Source organism: Danio rerio, chromosome 6, assembly GCF_052040795.2.
Source record: "Danio rerio strain M-AB ecotype USA chromosome 6, GRCz13ab, whole genome shotgun sequence".
NCBI classification, from domain to species: domain Eukaryota; kingdom Metazoa; phylum Chordata; class Actinopteri; order Cypriniformes; family Danionidae; genus Danio; species Danio rerio.
In genome coordinates, this window is record NC_141026.1 from 37,045,764 (window position 1) to 37,070,826 (window position 25,063).

At 34.0% G+C, this 25,063-nt stretch overlaps 1 protein-coding gene and 2 long non-coding RNA genes across 4 annotated transcripts in view; 1 reads left to right on the forward strand and 2 right to left on the reverse strand.

The window, feature by feature from the left end:
* LOC147843585 (uncharacterized) overlaps positions 1 to 24,780 on the reverse strand; it is a 37,957-nt gene extending 13,177 nt beyond the window's left edge. The window contains exon 1 of the long non-coding RNA XR_015493882.1: positions 24,712 to 24,780. This is a non-coding gene — a long non-coding RNA (uncharacterized LOC147843585). The remainder of the gene's footprint in view (positions 1 to 24,711) is intronic.
* Positions 212 to 21,345, forward strand: il12rb2 (interleukin 12 receptor, beta 2a). 2 transcript variants are annotated; one of them, XM_087254768.1, is made up of 16 exons: positions 212 to 313; positions 593 to 703; positions 2,892 to 3,140; positions 3,819 to 3,933; positions 4,061 to 4,233; positions 5,428 to 5,561; positions 7,492 to 7,633; positions 8,958 to 9,040; positions 9,419 to 9,614; positions 9,712 to 9,888; positions 10,203 to 10,298; positions 10,791 to 10,946; positions 13,594 to 13,731; positions 14,962 to 15,061; positions 15,146 to 15,227; positions 19,710 to 21,345. In XM_087254768.1, the coding sequence occupies exons 2-16, from the start codon at positions 634 to 636 to the stop codon at positions 20,079 to 20,081; spliced, it is 2,283 nt and encodes a 760-aa protein (XP_087110894.1). In that variant the 5' UTR covers positions 212 to 313; positions 593 to 633; the 3' UTR covers positions 20,082 to 21,345. The 2 variants fall into 2 exon arrangements, with proteins under 2 accessions (XP_087110894.1, NP_001106977.1); NM_001113505.1 differs by lacking the exons at positions 212 to 313; positions 593 to 703 and adding an exon at positions 17,514 to 17,696 and having other exon boundaries at positions 2,879 to 3,140; positions 4,061 to 4,203; positions 19,710 to 20,081.
* LOC147836419 (uncharacterized) lies at positions 9,947 to 13,716 on the reverse strand. Its single transcript, XR_015493877.1, has 3 exons — positions 13,639 to 13,716; positions 11,000 to 11,171; positions 9,947 to 10,041 (listed from the first exon to the last, which is right to left on the reverse strand). It is a non-coding gene; the product is annotated as an uncharacterized LOC147836419 (long non-coding RNA).
* Positions 24,781 to 25,063: the final 283 nt, after the last annotated feature.

Sequence of the window (25,063 nt, forward strand, 5' to 3'; positions counted from 1 at the left end):
TAGATAATCACGTCATAAAGTGTCTGAGCTTAACCACCGATACATCTTAAACGCACTGCGCAACATTAGCGACCGTTTTGTTTACACGGTGATTAAAAACAGTCCTGACTAATAGTGTCCAGCAGTGCTCAGAGTGCAGAAGGTTAGAGATGCTGTGACGTGCGCTCATTAGTCATCAGAACTCAAGTCAATCACACACACTCGCGCCCTCAGTTCTTCAGGAGGGGAGATGCGCTTCACTGCCCCACTGCCACACTTAAACCCAACAGCAGCACAAATGACCAAACCGAACACGTCTGTCCCGTGGGCAGGGGTAAGTGGACAGCTATGATATATACAGTACCACCTAGTAGTTTAATATAAAAGCATGGTCCTCCGGTTTCAATTTACGCGATAGTCAGACGACGCGACAGACGCTGTGGCATTACACTAGAGTGTAGTTACTGTTTACAGTCCATGACTTCATTTAGCCTATTTAAAACATTGTATACTTTTTTTTCATCTGTGTTAAGGATTCAAGAGAGTTGAATTTTTCAATAAGGAAGTAAAAGTGAAGGGCGACGTTTAAAAGCTCGTGAATGTTTGTCCACAGAGGCTCTTGAGAGTGTTTGCGTGATCCTTGGCTTGAGCTCAATGTCTTCTGAATGTACGTGGTCGATTCTCGTCGTGTTGGGCTTCATCCTGGCTGCAGATGCTCATGGAGGTATATGACAGTTGTTCTTATCATTTTATTTTGCTACGAAAATGTGTAGATACTGTTTGTTTAAATAGCCTGTTATGAAAAGGTTTAGTCTAAATGTTTTGGAGCGAAGTCCCGTCTGGTCACTAAGACATGTATTTATTTGATCAACAAAATTGAGTACAGTACAATAAAACTGCAGCTGCTATTGCTGAATACTATTTTAAATTAAAACACACGTGTTTTACGTGAATATATATTTTAATATAGGCTAATTTAATCTTGTAATTAAGAGCAGAATTAACAGCAGCCATTTCTCCAGGTTGTATGTAGCATATGTCTTTTTCATATACAAACCTCACATATCCCCAGCTTTTGCAATGTTTTTCACTAATCTCAGGCAATATATGTCTATGCTTAACATTTAATCACATTTCATACATGATCATGATTAACAAAAATGGACCATCTTTAAATATTTTACATGATTATTAGCAGGCATAACTTGAAATATATTTTTACAGGTATTATAGGCAACCTTAGTACTAAGTCATTTTATTGTAATCAAAAAATATTAAAAATGTTAAAATGTAAAACTGTAAACAATGCAAGCTGTCATATGCTTACAGATTTTGTAAATGGTTTTCATTGTTTTCTGCTTATCTCATGGATCATTTATGTTGGAGGATATTTTATGTGCCCATTATTTTTAAAAAATTGTAGAATAAAATATTAAACTTGCATCCAAAAATATATAAATGAGAAAATGCTTGACCATTTGAATGCAATAAATCATATATTGATCTTTTTAGACTCAGCCAAAGTTCTTAATTTTTTTATTCTATTTATGAATAAAAGACACCATAAAATGTGATTTACCTCATTTCTACTAAAATGTTGTTAAACACAATGACTGTCAGAATTCCATGTTGATCAGTTGTTTAAAACAGCTAATGTTAAACCTAAAGGTTCTTTATTGTATTTTCTATCTATTGTATACTGTATTCATCTGTTGTTCCATGAAGGTCCTAAAAAATTAACAGAACCTCCATTTCATGTTTTTTTTTTTTTTTTTTTTTTTTTTTTTACAGTTCACAAACTTTCTTTATACATTATACATTTTTTGGTATTCTTCTAAACATTTTTCTTAAGAGATACTTTTAAGAACCAAAAATATATTGATTTCTGAAGAAAATCTATGGTGATGCAAGTTTATTTAAAATTGTAAATTGTTTATTTATAGATTGATTTTATAAATTCATAAATGGAACCTATTTTAAATAGTATTCCAAAAACATCTTTAGATTATCCATTTGTTTCATTTGTTTTACATACTTCTTGGAGAACCCATTTATATGGCATTTTCTATATGCATTTTGCTAAAACTTGCAAATTTGAGTGTATAGTTAACACCAAAACAGGAGATTACATTACATCAATAAAAAGACAAAATATTTAACATCATATTGCATGTATTTTAACCTTTTTTTAGTCAGAATTATTAGGCCCCCTGAATTATTAGACCCCCCGTTTCTTTTTTCCCCAATTTCTGTTTAACAGAGAGAAGATTTTTTCAACACATTTCTAAACATAATAGTTTTAATAATTCATCTATAATAAGTGATTTTTTTATCTTTGTCATGATGACAGTAAAAATTATTTTACTAGATATTTTTCTAGACACTTCTATACAGCTTAAAGTGACATTTAAAGGCTTAGCTAGATTAATTAAGTTAACTAGGCAGGATAGGGTCATTAGGCAAGTTATTGTATAACGATGGTTTGTTCTGTAGATTATCGAAAAAATATATAGCTTAAAGGGGCTAATAACTCTGACTTTAAAATGGTTATAAAAAAATGTAAAAACTGCTTTTATTCTTGCCGAAATAAAACAAATAAGACTTTCTCTAGAAGAAAAAATATTATCAGACATACTGTGAAAATTTCCTTGCTCTGTTAAACATCATTTAAACAAAATTCAAAGGGGGCTAATAATTCTGACTTCAACTGTATATATGAGACTATTGACAAATAAAGATGTGAACAATTTTAGGATTGTGGAAGGCAAAATGCAATCCTTTACAGAATTGATATTGATAAATAATCACGTTGATTGCCGTTGTGAATACTTGAGGGATATGGTTGTCAAACATTTTCTTATACACTTTGCAACTTTTTGATACGTCATATTCTTTATTTATGCATCTTGCAGGAACTGTATGCACCGTAAGGTCAAGCACAGGCAAAGAAGTTCTCTTAGGTTCCAACTTCACCGTCTCCTGCATCTTCAACAAGCCATGCACTAAACAATTGTTTCGGAATAATGAGCCAATCAAGTATGAGCTATCTCCCAGGTCAAGAGAGGTGTTTGTGTATATTAGGAATTTAACAACGTTGAGCATCTTTACCTGCAAGTGTAATGACAACCCAGAGCCTTGCGGAATTGACATCACTCCAGGATGTAAGCCTTTAACTTTTAATGCTGATTTTAGGGTTCTCACATACATGCAATGTCTGGGTCATTGAATTTATATAGTGAATGTACATATGACATACATCATTCATAACTCCAAAACATTAAAACTGTTAGAAACTGTGCTTAGTGAATGTAATATATATTTTTTTATTCTTTTATCATAGTCTTTAAAAAAGTAAAGAAAATCTTTAAATGTTCCACAGTTGTGGTTAGAATTGCTTGAAATATATTATTTAGAGATGCAAAATAAAGTTATTTTTACTGTTTGTATTGACAGATTACAAACAGAGAGAAAAACAAATGCTTTTGAAAAGTTTAAACTAATTACTGTATTGGGTAACACTTTATTTTGATGGTCCATTTGAGTATTAGTAGACTGTCTGCTTAATATCTGTTGATACTGCTCCTTCAACAGACAATAAGCTGTCTATAAGAAACTTTGCAGGTACATGTCAACTCACACTAACCCTAACCCCAACCCAACAGTCTACTTATAATCTAATGAGAATGAATGGTAGGTTGATGCAATATAACTTAAATTCAACAAACGGACCATCAAAATAAAGTGTGACCCTGTATTGAAATTAACTGGACTATGTTTAGTATAATTTTGAAATGAAATCTCATGTTGACATGTCATTCTGTTACATGCTTCTTTTTCAGACCCTCCAAACTTTCCGCAAAATCTCACCTGTATACGAAAAACGGAATTTGGCAATGTTAGTTGCACTTGGACAACAGGAAGGGATACCAAAATTGTGACCACATGTCAATTACGGTTAGTAAAACTAGACAAATCAGCTTTACAAGAGGATCTTTATACTTTATCATATGATCTTATGACACAAACTAAAGCAGAAACAAAAGTAAAAGCATGATTAATTCTGTTTCTTTGTGCTTTTCAGGGTTCAAGGTGATCCACACCATGGCTATGAGAGTGTTATGAACTCTTCAGGATTTTGTTGGGCCACATTCCCTATCAAAAGCCGAATGTCACAACTAACTGTGTCACTCAATGTCTCTAATAGCCTGGGCTCAAATACCTCAGGTCCTCACACATTTACCCTCAGCAATATAGGCAAGTAAATAAAAAAGTAACTAAAACACCAGAAGAAATTGATTGTTTAGTGTTTAGGATCAATTAAGCTACTGAGTTTTCTATATAACCATTTATGGCTTACATAAAAACAGGACAAGCACTTTTTCTGCCTGGAACAAAAGGAGAAGAAAGGAGACACATTTTGTTAGATATTTCCATAAAGTAAAAAATAAATAAATATGTTTAGATATTTGAGGTTTATGGTGTGAAATGAAATAAAGCATTTGAGGGGTTTAAATTTATAGCTGTTTTTAGCAGTAACAATATGGTTTCAGATGTTATTTCAGTTATTATATTTTACTTTATATTAGCCTGTTATATTTTGAACTAAAAATATTAATATTAGTAGTTATTGTTAATTGTATCATTTAAAACTAGTTAAATTTAAAACTGAATAACATATATATATATATATATATATATATATATATATATATATATATATATATATATATATATATATATATATATATATATATATATATATACACATACATATATATATATATATATATACATATATATACATATATATATATATATATATATATATATATATATATATATATATATATATATATATATATATATACATATATATGTATATATATATTTATTATTATTGTTAGTTAATTCATTATGTAAATTACTGTAAGTGCTACTAATTCAGCTTATGTGTTTGTATGTAATCTTGATTTCTTTTTGAAAATGTAGCTGAAATCTCCTCATGGGTTTTAGCCAACTGGCTGAGAACCTCTGCATTAAAGGGCATAAAACTACTTGTATTCTCAGGGTTTCTGTGATTCTCTAATTCATTAATTGTGAAATTCACAAGAAACAACACTAAATATGGATTTTGTCGGTGTCCATGTACTTAAAAAAATAAGTACATGCAGGCGATTTTTTATTTTTTTTAGAGAAACTTGGATAAACGATGCTTAAAGCTTTTATTGCCTGTTGTGGCATTTTTAAATGTGGTTTGGGGAATTCCAGAGAATCAAAATTGGGTCAGTTGTACAGAAATTGCTTTTTTTACACCAACCCACTAGTTGACGATATTATTTATTACAGATAACTGCAAAAGAAGATACAATCTCGACTTTGATAAATATTGATCTGCATTTCAGCTGTAAAGGATACTGACAGATTTATTGCTTTTCCGTTTATGTACAGTACAACCATCATTACCGAAAATCAAGCATGTGGACTGCTCCTCCCGATGGTGCCACCTACACACTGACAACCACAGCATGAACTTAGTGGAAGTCCAATACAAATCGCCAAAAGGCATCTGGAAGAAAGTTCAGGTAAAACTTCTAAAATGTTTTGAATTTCTTGTTCTGTATATCCGATTACAATCATACCCAAGTGGTATTCAGACACAAGCCACATCTTTGATTCTGCAGACCTGTCAGTTTTGGTAAAGCTGATAAAGAAAAATGCAGAGTTGCAAAAAGTCATTTCATGATGACAGAAAAAACCCACAAAACCTCACAGATTAATTTGGTCGTCAAACCTCAAGCCCTCCTTGATGACTCAAAACTGGAAAAGAAAATGTCAAGAAAGGTTTTTTTTTCTTGTTAGGAAATTAAACCGCTGATTGCTGTTGCTCTCCCCACAACGTACGTCCTGTTGTGTCTTTATCAATGAAAAGATTTAAAACAGTACATCCAGCATGGGAAGAACAATTGTTTCCTTAAAATGACGAAACATGCTTGGAGATTGTAAAATTTAAACATGTTCAACCATTTGTCTTCATTCTCTCATTTCCATCCAATTTTTTTAGTTTTTGTTTGTTTGTTTGTACATGTAAGTGAGGTTTATAGCTATGCAAAGTTGTCTATTTACATCTGTACAAGGTGTGTCTGCAATTCAAAACATTTAAAAATACTTTATAATACTTTTGATATTCAAATATTGCTTTTCATATTTATTATTTTTTACAGTAAAATACATTATGCCTATGGGGTGCCTCTGTAACCCATGTATACAAGTATGTGTGTGTGTGTGGGAGAGGGGGGGGGGGGGTTCTGTTGTGCATCAGTAATATTAAACCACATGTGACTCATCCTTAAATGCCAAGTTTTAACTTACTTAAAATAATATATTAGAAAACACTGCACATCACTGAGTGTGAGAAGGATACAATCAAAGCTACACCACCAATGTGCATTTTTTATAATGATTTAAGAAGAGTTGATTATTCCATTTATACAATGGTTACCACACCTCAACTGTATTAATTTCTTACACATCTCAGCATTAACCTCCATTGCCAATTCCAAAAATAATATCGACTTGGGTAAACTATGTAGACTAATGCATTAGAGATGATTAAAAAAAAGAAATTGAGATAAACTCATAAACTCAGTATATGCAACTTCACAAAACTTCTGATGTAAAACTATTTTGTTGATACAGTTGCAGGCAAGTGCTGACAACAAGTATCTCAAGCTTAACTGGCGTTCTAAGCAAATGACGATTGTGCCACCCTCAAGGTGGTCATGCTGCCCTTTTGTGGACGAAAGTGAAGATCAGGAGTGGGTTGTGTGTGTGTATTTGTGTGTTGCTGACAGAAGTGAAGAACAGGGGTGGGGGAGGTGGGGTGGTGGTATGGTGTCACCTAGCAAGATGCCATCCTGGGAGGCGTTTTCAAAAGAATGACGTAACTTATGATTGAACTATCATAGTATGATGCATCATTTGGGAAAAGAAGAGTGTAGTGATGAGTCTTTGCCAAAATCGTAGTTTCAAAGTGCACTACAAAGGCAACACAATTGTCAACATGAAGATGTTATGGCTATCAATGATCATGGCTAACAATCATGGCTAACAATGATTTTAGTAAACGCACCCATGGGTGATTGCCCATATTGCCCATGTCTAAATCTGCCAGAGACTACTACAGCATATGTAATTAAGGCATTATGATAGAAGTTATATAATAAGTTTATTAATTAGACACCTTTGAACTTTCATTAACCAATCACCCTGAAGTATGGTGGAATAAGCAATGACAGTGTGTTGATGCTGTAATTTAACCTTTGATATTTTAAATATATTCTATTGTTTGAAAGCAATATTGGATGGAGCGAGAAAATAATGACAAAGCTTTTCCTTTCAAAACAATCACTACGTAAAATTTACAAAAAAGCTTTCAAACACTCTTGATTGACTTTTTTGTAATGTTAAGATATCAGAACAAGTGAGATAATACATCATATAATGTTTCCACAGATCAATGGTAAGAAAAGTTTAAACATATCCTTGCTGGAGCCATATACAAAATACATGTTTCAGATCAGGAGGAAAATAAACCAAACCATGGGTCTGTGGAGTTACTGGAGTCAAGCAAAGGAAGCAGAAACCAAAGAAGAAGGTAAATAATAAAATATGATTTCTCATAAAGTCCAGCATCAGATCTCAATTTGCGTAATTGCAATGAGCCACTTATTTTCACCGTCTTTAGAAACCGTAAGTTGGATCAAATGAATATAGGTAGTTATGTGCGTCCTGGAAATGTACTTCAGAAGTATGATGGTGTTAGATATGTTGACTGTTCTGATATCAGATAGTGACAGTTCTTTGTCAGCAAGTCTTCAAATAATGGGGGCAATAAAGAAGAAGCAAACTTGAATGGTTACAGATCAAACAGACCTTTGATTATTATTATTTTTAATGTTTCTTGACGTAATTGTGAAGTGATTATGGTAAGTACCTTACCATAAAAAAGTCTTTAATGACTTAAGATTTTGTGGAGATTATATTAGAGAAACACACCACAATGCAACTCAAATGAAGATACAAGTATATTTTATTTAGAAAGTCAACAGTTAAAGAAAGTTAACAGTTCTTAAAATTACCATTATTTTCTAAAGAATGTTATGATAGTCTAGAGCCTGTTTCAGACTGGATAAATAGGCAGAACATAAGCTGTGTATATTTTTGGGTGAGAACAGCAAAAATGGCAACCCAATACACTGTACTTGCCTGTATTTCATAAGCCACAGCTGAAAGCACAACTGAAAGCACAACTACAGCTTTTTTTTCAACGGAGAAACTTTTGTGCAATAGACATCCAAAGATCAGGGATTCAAGCGAAAGGTAAAAAACCTTTAGTTTGCATCCCTGATCCTTGGGATGGTAAAACATTAAGTGGGATAGACATTTATATTCAAAGATTTAAAAAAAATACTTATTACTTATTATACTTAATACTTATTTCTAGGCCTTAATTGCTCAGAGGGGCAAATTGCTCAAACTCATGGAAAAGTGCACACAGGGTCAGGCAGAACTTCAAAAAGACTTTTAGATGTCTTTCTCATGCTCCCGTAGCTAAGTTTTTTCATCTCAAACTAGAAGGTTTTCCATAAAAATCTAGGATGGATGTTACAGGCCCCATGGGACCCACTGGTCAAACAAATTAATAACCTTGTGCAGTGCTATGTTCCGGCATTGTTAACATGACAATGTCATAGACAGAAGAACTGTGCACTATTTACTGCACAGTAAAATAACAATTTAAATAGCCACTCCACTCTTAGTGTAAAGAATCTGAAGAACCCGTTAACCAGAAATTACCTTAAAAAGATTATTTATGGAACTATAAAAGTTTTTATTTTAAGGGTGTGAGGTGTATAGACATACAAGTACCTAAACTACACAAGATGGTAACATAACTGATTTTGTTTCTTTCTCTTTAGCTCCTGACAAGGTCCTTGACTTCTGGTACCTCCGAGAACTGAAACCTTCACAAAGTGAAAAGTGTTTCCGCATATTTTGGAAGGCACGTAACCGTTTACTAACCAGAATCATGCATTTATTTTTAATTTTAATGGTTTACTTAGTGGTAGGCTATGGACAGTTTGGTAAACAATCCCCTCCCCCTCTACTTTACTTTCACATGGGCTTTTAAAGGTCAAGCCACCACTAAGCGACAACTTGCTTAGTGTGAATTGCATCTTCCCAAACTCACTGTTAGTGTGAAACCAAATGTTAGTCGACAGTCAGTTTCAGTTTACAAAAAATGAGTAGTGGCTTAAAAGAAATGATGGATTTGAGAACTCCAGTCGCATATGTGCCAGACTAACTCAAATATTAAAAAGTTTAAAATATTGCATCGCATGATAAAAAATGGCTTATTTACATTTTCTTTGTGTTTTAGGAATTAAGTGTGTCAGATGCCAAGGGGAAAATCCATCAGTATGATATAACTGTGAAGAAGGGGAACTCAAGAGAAATCATTGTAGTTCCACGCCGAATAAATGAGAGCATATGCTGCTCTGACTGCTCTGTTTCAGTCTCCGCAGTGAACTCAATGGGTCAATCTCCTGAAAATTTCATTAAGCTTCAGACTCCACGTAAGCCTACTTTTTTTTTGTAAGAAAGGCAATGTGCTAACCATATTACTGTGGTTTTATTTAATGCATATGTTTAAGCCAGGTTTTCTTTTTACAGATCTCGTTTCAGGTTTCCTGTCCCATAAGTCATTGAGCAATCATAGCATTGCCCTCTCCTGGCCGAGGCTTGCCATTGCAGGCAATATAACAGAGTATGTGGTGCATTGGTATCCTGTTGGAGACATTGAAGAGATTCAGTGGATTAGGGTGGTGGACACGAAAGCCAATATTACCGGTAAGTTTGATTGGATGGTTTGTTTTCACAAATGAAAATGAAGTTATAATTTACTCACTCTCAGGTTGTTGAAAACCTGTATGCATTTCTTTGATCTGCTGAAAGAAAGTGTTTGGAGTATTTTGATTGTAGCTTTACTAGAATGTTTTTGTTCTGCAGAACAAAGAAATTAACCAGAAGGACTAAGTTTGAAAGAATTGTACATTTCTGGGTGAACTATCAATTTAAAGACCAGTCAATAGTAGTTTGGTGGTCTCTAGGCTATGATGAAAAGTTTCTCTGCTGTTGAACCTTTCATTACTGTGTCTCTCCAGGTCTACGGCCTCAAGAATGCTTTCAGGGTGCTGTTACAGCTCTGACCTCAAATGGTCCTGTGGCATCTAATAAAGACCTCTCCACATGGCAGTCAGGTTCGAGCCTTAATGCTTATTCTGCAATGTATAAATCTATCAATGATTAAATCAGTATAACAGCACACTTTTATTCAAATGTTTGCGATCATTAGGATTTATTTAATTTATTTAATTTTTTGGAAACTTTTACTCAGCAAGAATGCATTAAATGCGCTACATAAATACACACTAAATATTCAAATGCATTTTTATTCAATGTATTATGTGTTTATTTTTTGGTATATTCAGTATACTCTATAACAATTATAGGTTTTCACAGTAATGCCACAGAAATAACTAATTCAAAGTACCTTTCAGTAAACAGTTCTTACAGTAAATATTTAAATAATAAATTCATATAAAGAACATTGTAGTAGTCAAAGTTATATTTTCTATTAAAAACATATTTTTTAAAGTTTTAAAGGTTCTTCATGGAATGCTGGATGCAAATAAAGATTTCTCAAAAACATATTTTTTAAAAATTGCTGTTCTGTTTCCTTTCATTTACAGCTCCAGAACAGGGTCCGGTTCCTCAACAAGTGAAGAAGAAGACTGAGAGTTTAATAGTAAAATGGTCTAAAATTCCTCAAGAAAAGAGAGGAGGCTGTTTGAAAAAATACACAGTCTACTTGATGGACAAGTCGAAGGGGGAAATACACCATTACAGTAAGACAAGTAATCTTGCAGTAAAAAGTAGTAGCTGGTGGATAAATGCATACCGTAATGATAAACTGAAGTGTTCGATTTTCACTTATACTTGACTTTTCCATCGTTGCATGGCTTGGTGTTAGCAAGATAACCAAAGCTCTTACACGGAGAAGACTTTATTGAAGATTAGTGCAGTGCAGTTCTTTAGCAGGCAGCAATGTTAACACATCGTCCTGCAAGAATCTTAACAAAGAGAATCTGTATGTGAGGCAGTACTAAATAATAGTTGCAAAAAAAGGATATGATGACACTCCTGCAGAGACTAGAATATACAAGACATCTGATACCGAACTGGAACTTCCTGAGAAACATGGTTCTATTGGTTAGGTGAGGTCACAGTTTCTTTTTGGTTTACACCTTTTCAGATACAAAGGAAAGAACCCAGCAAACAATCTTGTGTATAATAAACGTCTAGACATCTAAACGTAGACAGCTTGGCTAAAACAAGGCTAAATTTGGGCTGCGAGTAGGGTTACCACTTTTCATACAAAAAAATAAGGGACACACACTGCAGCAGGGGCCATGTCCCTTGGGGGCCTAGACCACAGTGATCACAGGCCCAATAACATGTAAGTGGTGGTAAATGGCAACTTAAAAAGTTTTTTAGGAAAGTATGAACACTTGAACATTAAAAAAAACTTTTAATTGAGTCTTTTATTGAAATATGTTTATGCAGATGCAGTCAGTCTTTCTCTTTTACATTTCTGCAGCACTGATATAGCTGATGTTATGTTTAATAGTGTGGTACCGGCGTTAACTCAGCTGCTGTAACCTAGAGGTGAGGAGAACACGCTAATAAACCTAATTTTAAAGGGTGGTATTGATAACAGATTTTGGCTAAAATAAATGTCATTATTTACAGTAACAACTATCCAAACATGGAAACAGCACATACATAAACTAAAACAAACATTAGTTTTACTATAAAAAATGATATGATCAATTAGTCCTGACAGCATAGGTAACTGAACTAAGTTAATCATGTTCTATCTTAATTTTATAAGTTATGCAAGCTGTTTTAAGTCAGTTTAACATAATATAAGTTCAATGAACTCATGATTAATATGATTCAGCTTAAAAAATTAAGGCAACCAGGAATTTATTTACAATGTAGTAAAGTTTTCATATAGCCTATTTCTAACTAAAAAATATGGAAACTAGCAATTTACTAGTTTATTTTTTATAATTAGATTATATTGTATAACTATATATATTGTTTATTGATGTATTAAATGTAATGTTTTATGTAATAAATTAAAGCTTATGTGCCTGTCTTAACCTTAACAAACAAATCATAATATTACATTGGAATATAATCCACTAACACTATATTTACAGAATTTTTACAAATTACAATTTGTGTCCCAGTTTGTGAAAACCAGGCCAAATCTAATTCTGAGATAAAGTTTGATTGTAGCCATTCATTTCCCTGTTATTTCAGTTGTTGACATTGCTTTAATGTTAAATACATATATTATTATTTTTACAGACTGTTCTTTATTTCATGTAGAAAACAGTAAATTACAAAAAAAAAAAAAAAACTTCAAGACTCCAGCTAGATTTTCACAGACTGGGTCACTGTCATTACTATGTCTGCTTCGGGAGAGACTTGGGGTACAAAGAACTGTCTGACTGCTTTGATTTTTACGAGCTCTGTCATTGTGGGAATGCTGCTCTCCAGAGGCACAGACACACAGACCACCATGAGCCACATAGAACGCTGCCTGACAAATTGTGAAGTTGGCTTAATAATAATTTCTAACTCTCTGCAGCCAGGTATTCGTTTCCTCCCACTCCCTGCAGTATTTTTGCAGTCGCCTGCGTTTAAACTCTGAAATTTTAAGATGCAGAGGGTTATCTGGAGAAGCATCTGCCATTACTCTGTCAAGACTTGACAGACTCTGCTTAGAAGACCCGCCCTCCTCACTGGACATAGACCAATCAAACTAACAATGATACCAAGTATAACCCAATCAAAAGTAGGAAATGAGGCATCTTTAGTAAATGTGTGTGGGATGATTTGCATGAAAAGCTACCTTAAAAATGATAAAAATATGGGACAAAACCCCTGCCGTATTGATTCAAAACGGGATGCGCAATTTCAATCTCAAATATGGGACGATTCCGTATTTTAAGGTACGGGTGGCAACCCTATAGCTGTGAGTGAAAATCTAATAGACTAAGAATAGCTCAAAACTAGACTAGTCATCAAATAAACAGATTAGACAGACTTTTATGTGTAGTCATTCATTTGTTTATTAGATGACTAGTTTAGTTTAGGTCAATTTTTAGATGTCAACTAGATTTTCACTGACAGCCCAAATATATCCTTGCTTTAGCCAAGACGACTATGTTTAGACATCTATTATACATCTATTAGACATCTAATAAAAACAAACAAAAATGATTGCTGGGAAGCAACTTGAGGGATGTGAAGTTGTTTTGATTAAAGAATACATGGGCACATATTTAAAAAAAACTAAACAAAATATTTCATGGTTAAATAAGAACTCATTTCTTTAGGCCGATTACATATATTCAGCAATATTAGTGATAAATAAAGTGAGTGAAGAGGAACTTTCTGATGTAGTGCTTGACTTTATAGGTGTGGACTATCCATTGACAGAGTATATCATCAGTGGTTTGTCACCTGGGCAGTGCTACAATCTGTGGGTCACGGCCTGGACAGATGCTGGAGAGGGACCCAGAGGAAGTGATCTCCCATTCTGCACACCAACAGATAGTATGTATTTGTGTTTAGATCCTCAAACCTAGTCCTGACATTCCAATGACATGTCATTCTATGTCCATATTTTGCATGTTAGAAGTTAGCTAGTTTTGCACAGAGAAGGAACAGTGTTCAGATTAGCATGTTCCCTATAAAGTGTTCCCTGAGCTTGAAGTTTACTTCACTTTAAAAAAAGATTTCCACCAGATTGTATGGAAGTGTGAAGGTTTTTTTTTTTTAACTGAAATCTTCACATTTGCATACAAGTCTTGTCCCACATGGTTTTAAACTCTTTGTTGAACTAGAATCATGGCAGAATCTCCCATGATGTCCTTTACAGGACACATATGGCCAAATGGTACAAAAAAAATATGCAGAGCTGTAGTAAACCTGGACCAGGTTTCCCATATAGAAATCCAACATACTATATGGCAATATATGCAAACCTCATTTTAAACATACAAGATCATATTTGGATTTTACAAAACTTCTGTCATCGTTTATTTACTTCACTTATTTCAAACCTGTTGAATAAAAAAAAAAAAAGTATATTTTTAAAAATGTAGGAGACCTGTAACGATTGATTTTGTAGTAGTTTTTCCTTTTATAGAAGTCAATGGTTACAGGTTCTCAGCTTTCTTCAAAATATCTTCTTTATTGTTTAATCAATATAAAAAGAATCTCATAAAGGTTTAAAACAAATAACAGGTGAATAAACTATTACTATAATTATATCTCAAGCAACCACAGAATTACAAATATGTATATATGTTAATATATTAACTATTTAAACTACAAATAAGCACATATATGTTTAACTAATTATCTATTGGAATTACAAATGTAAATATTCACATAGATTTACTAGTAAACTATTAAAACTACAATTATACACGTTCACATACATACACTATTAGAATTACAAATAAGTACATTGTTCAAATACATTGTTAACTAGTAAACAAAAATAATTACAAATATGTAGATACAGTATATGTTGACATCTATTAACTGTTAAACTACTAGAACTAGAAATATTTACATACATGTTCACTATACATGTCACTTTACACACAATGTAAGAAAATGTTAATATTAGAAATATTAGTAAATATTGGATAGATCTGTGATATTAGTTACAATTTAATAAATTAAGTGTGTAAATTATATTGCACTACAAAGTAGTTTATGCTGGCAATTTTCCATTTCTTTAAAAAACACTTTTGGGTAAATCTGTCTTTTCAGCAGAGAGACTACTTTCCCTTGTGATCTTGGCTGGTGGAGCAGTACTCTTTTTCTGTCTTTTCCTCATCTGCATCTGTCAGTTCTCCTCTGTTCAGAGACGGTAAGACATAGTCGATGCTTAAAATCTTTTGTAGAAATGCTGTTTATGTTATTTACAACATAAAATGTCTGTTGTGCTTGATAGATTCCTAAGTTGTTTCCAGTGTCTGCTGCCTAGAGTTATTCCAGATCCAGCAAACAGCAAATGTGCAAAGACTTATGACAAGGTAAATGTATGGAGATGGCTACATTACACATGCTATATACAGTACAAAAGCACTTATGGACAATATAGGCATGTTTTCAAGTGACCCATTAAGATTTTTTGTATATTATCTATCATGTTATATGTAGCTGTTTGTATACGGGTTAAAGGTCTGCAACATCAAAATGTACAGTAAATGCAAAACTAGGAACCTTTAAAAACATAACATCTAGGTTTGAATTTTTCACCAAAAATTAAAAGTTCATTAAAATTGTAACCATAACGTCATTAAAATGTCTCATTTGAGAACAGAAAGTAAGACTGATTGTGTCTTTACCAACTTAAAAATATTTTAAAAAATAGGGTTAGGGTTAAATTATATGATTTTAACTGTCGGTTACAGCAGTCAATGTTTCAAGTTATGTGATTTTGCTTAAAGTAAATCTTGACATGTTGTGGGTAACAAATATATCAGACTACGCACTGCACACTGTTTCACAATCAATCACCGGGATGTCTATGACGCAAATTCTATCATCAAAATACCGCATACATTACCAATGGCTTTGAAACTGTCTACCAAGTGTTTCCCACAAACGGCAGTTTCCTCCATAAATTGGTCTTTCCTGAATGAAAACTGTAGATTCATTCTGCGCCATCATGAAGTGATTTTCGGAGCTACCAGAGCGGTTTCACCACAACAGCTTTAAACAAAGCCGTAGACAGCCAGTTCAAAGATACACTCATGTAAATGTATCCGTTTGCATGATAATTCAGTCCAGTACTCACTCACCAGGCTGCAGAAAAACCTCGGCTACTGGTTACCAATATTTAAAGTTTTATTCTGTCATTTTAGTCCAGTGATGACACATAAAACAGGCAACCACACAGTTGCTCCCCAAAGCAGCAGTCTCTAGTTTGGCCAGTTTAAAAGCTGTGTATGAAAGAAATGATGTGCTCCTATTAGGTAAATTTATTAAGTGAAACGATGAAGTGTTGCAGATTAGTGTTGTGAACTGACAATCTGCATGAGCAGAATTTCCTGGTTACGAAACCCCATGACAGCCACGTCCAGCAAATCATGCATAATTATCTAATCTGAATGCGGCTTTCGAATCAATATATCCAAAAGTGAAAATTTTGCTGATTTGCTCACCATGTATATGATTTTCTTTTAGTCTAATTTAAATGACAGTTATTTAAAAAAAAAAAAAAAAAAAAAATATATATATATATATATTTTTTTTTTTTTTTTTTTTTTTTTAACCCTTCGCAATTGACCCTTCACTAAGCCCCGCCCTCCTTAGTTACTGTTGCTATGCCTGTCAAGCTTTCGTGCCTGGCATGGCTTTTACAATGTGTATGCGCCGGTGTCAGACATTGCCAGGGATATAATTAATCATTTTTGGCGAACAGGTGAGATATCGGAGAAAGCCAGACAAAAAAGGACTGCAGTATGCATTACAGGGGTATATTCACCACATAATAGGCAACCGAATAGAGAATAATTCAATCAAAATTTAAGCTAGCTTAGCCTAGCCGCCTCATACGCTGACCATTTAACAGCTTAGCTCATGCACAGCAGAAGAGGTGACATTTAAAAATAATCTAATAATAACAAAATAAACTGTGATTTCTCTATTTTTAGCCAAAAAGCCTGATAGACTGTTGCTGTGCAATGAAATATAGTGTTACTAACCGACGAGGAAACATCCATGGACAGTGCTTTTACATAATTCACTCATAGAAAGAGCAGCCAGAAGGGGGAACTTGATGGATTTGTGCCCAATATTATCATCATCATTGACCCATTACAATGTACAGTAAGTTACCTATATATAACTGTCAGTATGTTTGTGTACTCTTTATAAATTACTGAAAAACATCTGCAGGTAAAGTATATTGATCGCAAGTGCTCAGTTTGTGATCATATCTCTGTTTTGTTCTGTTGATTTGAACTTTCAAATATTCGTAGCTTGAAACAGATGGAAATATGAAGTTCAGTAAAGTTAGCAACAGATTCACAGATTTGTATTTTCCAGATCAATAACTCATGTCATTATGACCTATCCACTATTAGTATGACTAACGTTACTATGGCGAAGGCTTAAATGGAGCTGTGCTCATAATATAGAGCGGGAAAAAAAAAAAAAAAAAAAAAGACAGCTGTAAAACATAACCTGCTTTGTATTTTGTAGGAAACACAGTTCAGATATGTTTAGGGTAAGAGGTGCGAGTTATTGCTGTCGCTCTATTACTGAATGTGCCAGGAATATCAAAACAAAATGAACTTACTTCGCTCCTTTAGCACCCCTCACAAAGCTTGATCCACACTGGCGTTTCTCCTCTTGGTTTTTTGGTTTTGAAAAGGGACAAAAATTCCACCCATCACGTCCAAACTTTAAGGATAACAGGTATCAGATTTGCACAATCCATATGCACTCGCTTGAAAGAGCCCCTGCGCGTAGCTACAGTTGCTAAGCCACGATTGGTGGGTGGAGGTTTTGGGGTGTGGCTTAGCGAAGGGTCAATTCACAAATTAAGCACTGGTGCCACTGATGTTGCTGATTCACTGCCCCTCCCCCTCCCCGATCGTCATTGACAGCAGGCACACACCTTCAATAAGTACATCAATAGAAGAAGCTGCATTAATAAAGTGGCTCAAAAAGTAACTAAAAAGTTATTTATACATATGAAAAAAATTAAACTAAATTTGATTTTTATTTGGTTTGCACATGAACTTGCTGAATTGTTTCAAGGAATACATTGCAATATTTCAAGAGTAATTCATTAAATGAATTAAAACCACATTATTTCATTTACCAGAAACAAAAATATAACAATAAACTGAATTCATTATTTTTTGTGTGCCACCCCAAGATTTGGTGTGGCCTCTTCTGGCCGCCCCTAAGAAAATCTTCTGAGGGCGCCACTGATACTGCACTTTTAATGATGTACAAGAAGCAAATTAACACAACTTTTACTAACAAACTAACGCTACAAATATTTATGTCTTAAATTTTGCATTTTCAAACATTCAAAACCTTGAGCTTTTAAAATGTCAATCCTTTTTAGGTTTCTTTTTAGGTTTATGTTGAATGTTTTGTTAACTCACATGTTGAAAATGATATAATTGTGATTGTAACTTAAGTGGAAATGTTCAATTTTCAAACGCACATCGCTTGCACATTGTGAAAACAATGCTGAGTTATAAGAAAACTTATTTTTTTAATTTTATGGTTACGTTCCACAGTGGTAAGTCATTTGAGTTTGGGCTGGCACAAAGATTAAAGAACAAGTTCACCCAAAATTTGAAATTGACACTATTTACTCATCCTCATGAACATAAAGGAAGACGTGTAAGAAAGCTGAAAATCGACTTTTACAGTAGGAAAATACTATGGAAGTCAATGGTTATAGGTAGGGCCAGATGGAATCTGGGGGATTTTTTTGCTATTTCTGCACAGAATTGTGTTAAAAATCTGCGGATTTATTTTGGGAATCATACTAAAAAAAACTTAATATATGAAACAAAAAGTAATATCTTTTTAACTGATATTTAATGTTTACAATGCAAACCCAATTAGATCTACTTTATTTGGTAAGCAAAGCAAGTCTCTCATAATATCTCTACTAAAAATTAGAAAATACTACTTTACAAACTGTACTGTAAATAAATCATATGAATATTTTCATATTAGTCAATAATATTACTGTAATTAATTTAAAAACTGAATAAATATAAATGTACACACATTTACAAAAGTAAATAAACAGAATCAATGATGAGCTAAAAATGTGCAGAATTATGTGCGCGCAGATTCCGTGTGGGCCTAGTTATAGATGTTTAGCTAGCTTCAAAATCTTTCTTTGTTGAAATGAAGAAAGAACAAGTTAAGGCTGAGTAAACGATGACAAATTATTTGGTTTTAGTGCAATGTACCTCTAATAAATTGTGTTAGCATGTACCGTTTTCTATTTACAGTACTGTATTATTTTATATTAGGGCTGAGCGAAATGACAAAAATTAATAACCATATGAACCACATGGCAGTTTGCTTCTCTGAGAGGAGAACAGATATGCATTTGAGGAAACGGGAGCTCTTTTTAAACACTTGTGCGTCATGATTCACATCACCTGAGCTAGCAACACAAATCCCTCATGAGCCAAGTGACACAAGACTGTCACATTCTCGTACTGTGTATGATTTCACCTTCCTTTTGCTCACTCAAACACTGTTTTTTTGTCAGTCGTGCTCCTCATTGAGATGGCATTTGCACGCATATTGAAAAATGGATTGACAATCCTGTCTATTGTCCCAAGAGTCTCTCATTAGCCTTGATTACCATTAACAGTGAATTTTGTGACACCACCAACTAAACCATGGAGCATTATATGAAACAATACACCTATTTTTTGTCATATCACACAGCCCTTACATACTGAATTACAATTGTTGTCCAGAATGGTGTAAATCAGTACGATAATCATTTGTTCCTCTAGGAAATTCTATTCTATCTTCAACAATATGACTCCAGCATGAGCGAGGAGCCTGAAAATGTGGAAGTGGAGGAAGTGCCCTATCACCCCAGCTTCACCTGCACCTACATCAAAAGCTTCTCTCAAGAGTCTGACTCCTCTGATGCCACGCAGATCACCAGGAACACGGACATCTCCGAGGACTACATCTCCACACACGGAGCAATAAGTGGAGGAGAGGAGGAGGAGGACGAGGAAAAAGAGATGGGTTTGGATGAATTTGAATTCTTCCCAAGCATTCGCAGCCCTTTCTTGGAGCCCCTGGTTTCGACTGGAGGGAAGCTGACACTGGACGTGGTGAAAATAGACTGCAGTGAATTCCTTGATTGCACATGATCCTCCATGGGCATTAAGATTTGACCTGAATTTAACTGTAATATGGGTGCTGAAATGTAATGATGGAGATCACAAACATCATTACAAAGACATATTTGCAAAAAAGCATCTTGCTTTTAATCCCAGCCATGCCTGAAAGAGGACAAGCGACTTATCTTTTTTCATACTGTTCTTTTATATCAGAGTGAAATGGATAATGCGAGAGGAAGCAGAGCAGAATGCTGTTGACTGAAAGGAGGGAACATGATGTAAAGTCAGCATGAAGCAGAAGTTCCAATAGTCTTTCTTATTGTGATCTATAGGTGAACAAAATGGGGTTTTGAAGAAGGAAATCCGGTTTTGGTTCATCAGGAATTTATTGGATTGCTGTGGTTTGCTGTTAGTAGTTCTTAACCCAGAGTGAGAGCTCTGAGGTGTTGAAGGAGTTTCTTGGCAGGGCTCTAAGTGTACATTTTAGGGTCTTGACACACCAAAATGATTGTTTGTGGCCAAGGTAAGCCATTGGTAAGCATCTATCTGGCGAGTATTTGCTCACATTGGAAGCATGTTCAGCATGTTAAAACGACATTGAAGCTGTCAATGAATCAACAAACTCTCGTCAAGATCATAGTTTCTTGGTCGGTGCACATGAATACAATCATAAGTGATGAAAGTGTGCATATAATTCATGATGGGTCTCTTATCTTATGATTTTCTCAACTGAACATACAGTTGAAGTCAGAATTATTAGCCCCCCCACCCCCCCAACCACCCCCAATTTCTGTTTAACGGAGAGCAGACTTTTTCCAACACATTTCTAAACATAATAGTTTTATTAACTCATTTCTAATAAGTGATTTATTTTATCTTTCCCATGATGACAGTAAATAATATTTGACTAGATATTTTTCAAGAAACTTCTATACAGTTTAAAGTGACATTTAAAGGCTTAACTAGGTTAACTAAAGCAGGTTAGGGTAATTAGGCAAGTTATTGTATAACTATGGTTTGTTCTGTAGACTATCAAAAAAATATAGCTTAAAGGGGCTAATAATTTTGACCTTAAAATGGTTCTTAAAAAATTAAAAACTGCTTTTATTCTATGCTGCTGCTTTTTATTCTATTCTGCTTTTATACATACTGTGAAAATGTCCTTGCTCTGTTAAACATCATTTGGGAAATATTTTAAAAAGAAAAAAAATTCAAAGAGGTGGGGGATATAATTCTGACTTCAACTGTATATTTTTAACATGAGCCACCTGCAATAAAGAAAATGCTGAAAATATTGCATTGTTTACTGTTTTTATTACTGTAGTTCTAGTTTCAGTTTATAATTTGGTGTTTATGCTGAGCTTTATTCATCTGATGTTGGGTCAAATGTGGACAAATCTATCAATGGATTTTTCAGTTATATTTAAATTACACTTTTTAACCCAATGGTTAGAATTGTCCTTATTTGACCCAATGTTGGAATAAACAACCAAGCGTTTTTAAGATGATACCTCCTGATAAAAACAGATTACTTCTTCCATGCTGGCACAGAATGCCCATGCTAGTTAGCTGTTTTCTCTAGTCTTTTTGAGGTGTTCAAGCACAGCTTTCAGGGCAGAGAGTGTATACTTTTTTGATTAAGTTAATCCTACTTCATTGCAATAAAAAGTGTAATCAATAGTGCATGAAAATGGAAAGTATGAATGAAGTTATCAGGCGACTTAGTGGCGCAGTGCTGTCACCTCACAGCAAGGAGGTCACTGGTTCGAGCCTCAGCTGGGTCAGTTGGCGTTTCTGTGTGGAGTTTGCATGTTCTCCCTGCGTTCGCATGGGTTTCCTTCAGGTGCTCACACTCTGCCTCTTTGTCCTTGTTTGGTAAGTGGCTTTCGGGTACAAGCGCTCTATAAAACTTTATAAGAAGACTCATTCAATGGTCATAACAAATGTTTCCAAAGCGATGTAATGCTTTCGAAAATTACCAATCGCTATATATATCCATGCCTAATATCCGATGGCCAGAAAGTGATAAATTTTTTTTTAATTGTTAAAATTTTGGTATTTGTGATGCAGCAAGTCCAGAGACCGATGTATACACCCTGATATTATATAAAATTCACTTGTGTGATAGGTCTAAAAGGTGACCAAAGGAGTAACAGCTTGGACCCAGAAACAGTATTCCATACGTCACGACTTTACAATCGGAAAGGTTTTCAATGTCAATTTCGAATACTTTGATTATTCGGCCAGCCCTATTTTAAGGTATTATGATTACTGTGCTAAAATACGTTCTTTTTACATGCCTGGGGAAAAAAAAAAAACTTTTCCCCCTTTGAACACAATAAATTGTATTTTGTGAAACAATTAAAATGTTTTGTCCGCCTAAATAATAAAAATAAATCATTGACTTCTGCTGTGTTCTTCAGTTTTAAAAACCACTGATTTCTTTACAACTTGAAAAAGGTATATTTGGATAAATTTGCTAGAGATACTGCTGTTTAAAAAAAAAAAAAAAAAAGTTAAAATTATCTTACATATATGGTAGGAATGGTATAACAGAAAATTTTTGCGGTTTTACAAACCACAGTATACTTGAAACAGGTTATTGTCCCATGCCTAGTCACTTGTTGGTTCACACAAATATGTTTTCACTGGTGCCCACACAACCATTTTCAGTGACAATTGCCATTGAAATAGTCACACTTTTGCACTTTTTTTCCATCAATCATCATCTTGCATCACAAATCAAACATGACACAAATCAAATCTATGCAAGCAAACCTGAAAACGGAAAGTATCCACTAATACCCACAATATTTTTTCAATCTAATGGACATTTTGAGCTTTTGAGCTCTTCTGTATGGAATGAACCTTCAATGTGGCCCACTGAAAACTGAATTATCTTATTATATTAGAAGGCTGCAACAGACTGGCAGAAGTTTGAAACAAAAGCAAGTTTGACTTCATGACCTTTTAGCACACATGGCCTTCAACCTCTTATCTCTGAAATGCCGATGATCTAACACCCATAACCGCCCAATCAAGAGTATGTAACATATTTTACAGACGTTAATTCTTTCCATTAAACACTCAGATTCTTTCCAACACTAACCATTCACTTTAACACTGCAATGTTTCAACTGTTTCACAACACAGAAATCAAGAAACAAAAGCTTCAATTTCACAGCTCAATAAAGTTTTAAACTGCTGGCTAACATTTAAAGGCAGGGATCAAGTCCAAATGAAGAATAAATATTTTTGAAGAAAATTGTGTAGTTTACTGCTTCTAAGATGGTGAATGGAGATGCCAATATGGTTTTGGATATAGATAACCTATAGATTGGACTATTACACAATTGTTAGTATTAAACTAAATTTAATAAACTAGATTCCTACAATTTAAATGGAAATGTAATGGTCATAATAGCACACACATATACTGATACCGCCTTATGTGCCACAAATTTAAACTTGATTAAACTAGTAAAATTAAAGCTAGAATACGCAGAAATGACAATGTCAGGATTGATTAAATGAGTGTCTGGTTACTTCAAGATTCCACTCTTTAACATTACATTTGTTAACAGGAACTCACAATAGTTATAATTTCTTCAGGATTTATTGCATTTGCATTGACTAAAAATACATTTGTTTGCAATCTTTGCTGAAGCACAAATCTTCATTAGTTTGTTTAGGTTTAATCGGCTAAACAAAACTATTTAGAAATGTAATAGCCTTATGCTAACCTCTGATTTGGCCCACCATTCCATCTGAGAAGAGAGGAAGAATGATAGGGATGGTTTAAAGCAGGGGTGCTCAACCCTGTTCCTGGAGATCGACCTTCCTAAAGAGTTCAGCTCAAAAACACCTGAATCAATTAATTAGGACCTGAACAGCACTTGATAATTACAGGCAGGTGTGTTTAATATGAGTTGCAACTGAAATCTGCAGGAAGGTCGATCTCCAGGAACAGGGTTGGTCACCCCTGGTTTAGAGATTGTAATTTCCAATCTAATTAACCTTTTGTTTGTTTTATTGTTTAAGTTAACTGAAACTAAATGCTTCAATTAAATAGTGTGAATTAACCAGATTTAGTTTAAATGTTGAAACTATCACCTGATGGATAGAGGAGAATGCAGAGATTTTGGTGAGCAAATCAAGGCAAAGACAGATTCTGCTTGACTAGTGTATTCAGCATTGAACTCAACTGTTCATGTTTTGATAGCAATAAGTTATAATTTAAAAGTAAAACTGCATTGGTTAATATAATTTCAAGTAATGTTTATTTTATTTATAAATTAGGAACGTACACATGGCAACTTTAAGGTAATATAGCTTGACATTTACTTAAAGCACACTGCTTATATTTGTGTTTTGGCCCTTTGTTCGAAAAAGTTTGGCCACGTGTGCATTAAAGAGTACTTTTGTATGTTGCTGACACTTTTAAGTAGTTTAAGCTGCCCTTGATAATATAACAAACGAAAAACAGATAATCACTGAGGAAAGGCGAGTTAAACAAGTAGGCCTACATAAAGGGTTTAATTTTCAAGACTTTCTGGATTAAATAATCAAATGAAAACGCATGTTCTAACAGCTCCGAAATAAAAAAAATTAAAACACTACTCCACAAGCGAATTTGAGAACTTTAGAATCAAGAACTTACCTTTCCCGCTATCGTCGAACCTGCACTCCAACTCGGACACCATTTTCCCCCAGGTGAATCATTTCAGTCGATGACGTGGTCTCGCAAGAGTTCAGTTCACGAGTGCGCCAGTGCGGTGGGTGAAGTTGAAAAAAGAAACGCTTATCGTTCACTGACGATCTCTCCCAAAAAAAAAAAATTTTTTTTTTTTTAAAGCATGATATCCTCTGGAATAGTCAAGTATCGTCAAACAGAAAAAACTAGATAATGTATATATGAAAATTGTACATCAGCTAATATTAGTTATTTTTTCAATCGCTTTGGTACATTTCTCAGATCAGAATTGACATAAAACAACCTGTTCAATCTTCAA

What these genes read in the sequence shown, in the direction of transcription:
- il12rb2 (NM_001113505.1), top strand. Translation starts at nt 2,879, where the DNA reads ATGCATCTTGCAGGAACTGTATGCACCGTAAGGTCAAGCACAGGCAAA. An exon ending in AATTGACATCACTCCAGGAT is followed by an intron (nt 3,141 to 3,818) that starts GTAAGCCTTTAA and finishes CTTCTTTTTCAG; the next exon opens with ACCCTCCAAACTTTCCGCAA. An exon ending in GGGGGAAATACACCATTACA is followed by an intron (nt 10,947 to 13,593) that starts GTAAGACAAGTA and finishes TTGACTTTATAG; the next exon opens with GTGTGGACTATCCATTGACA.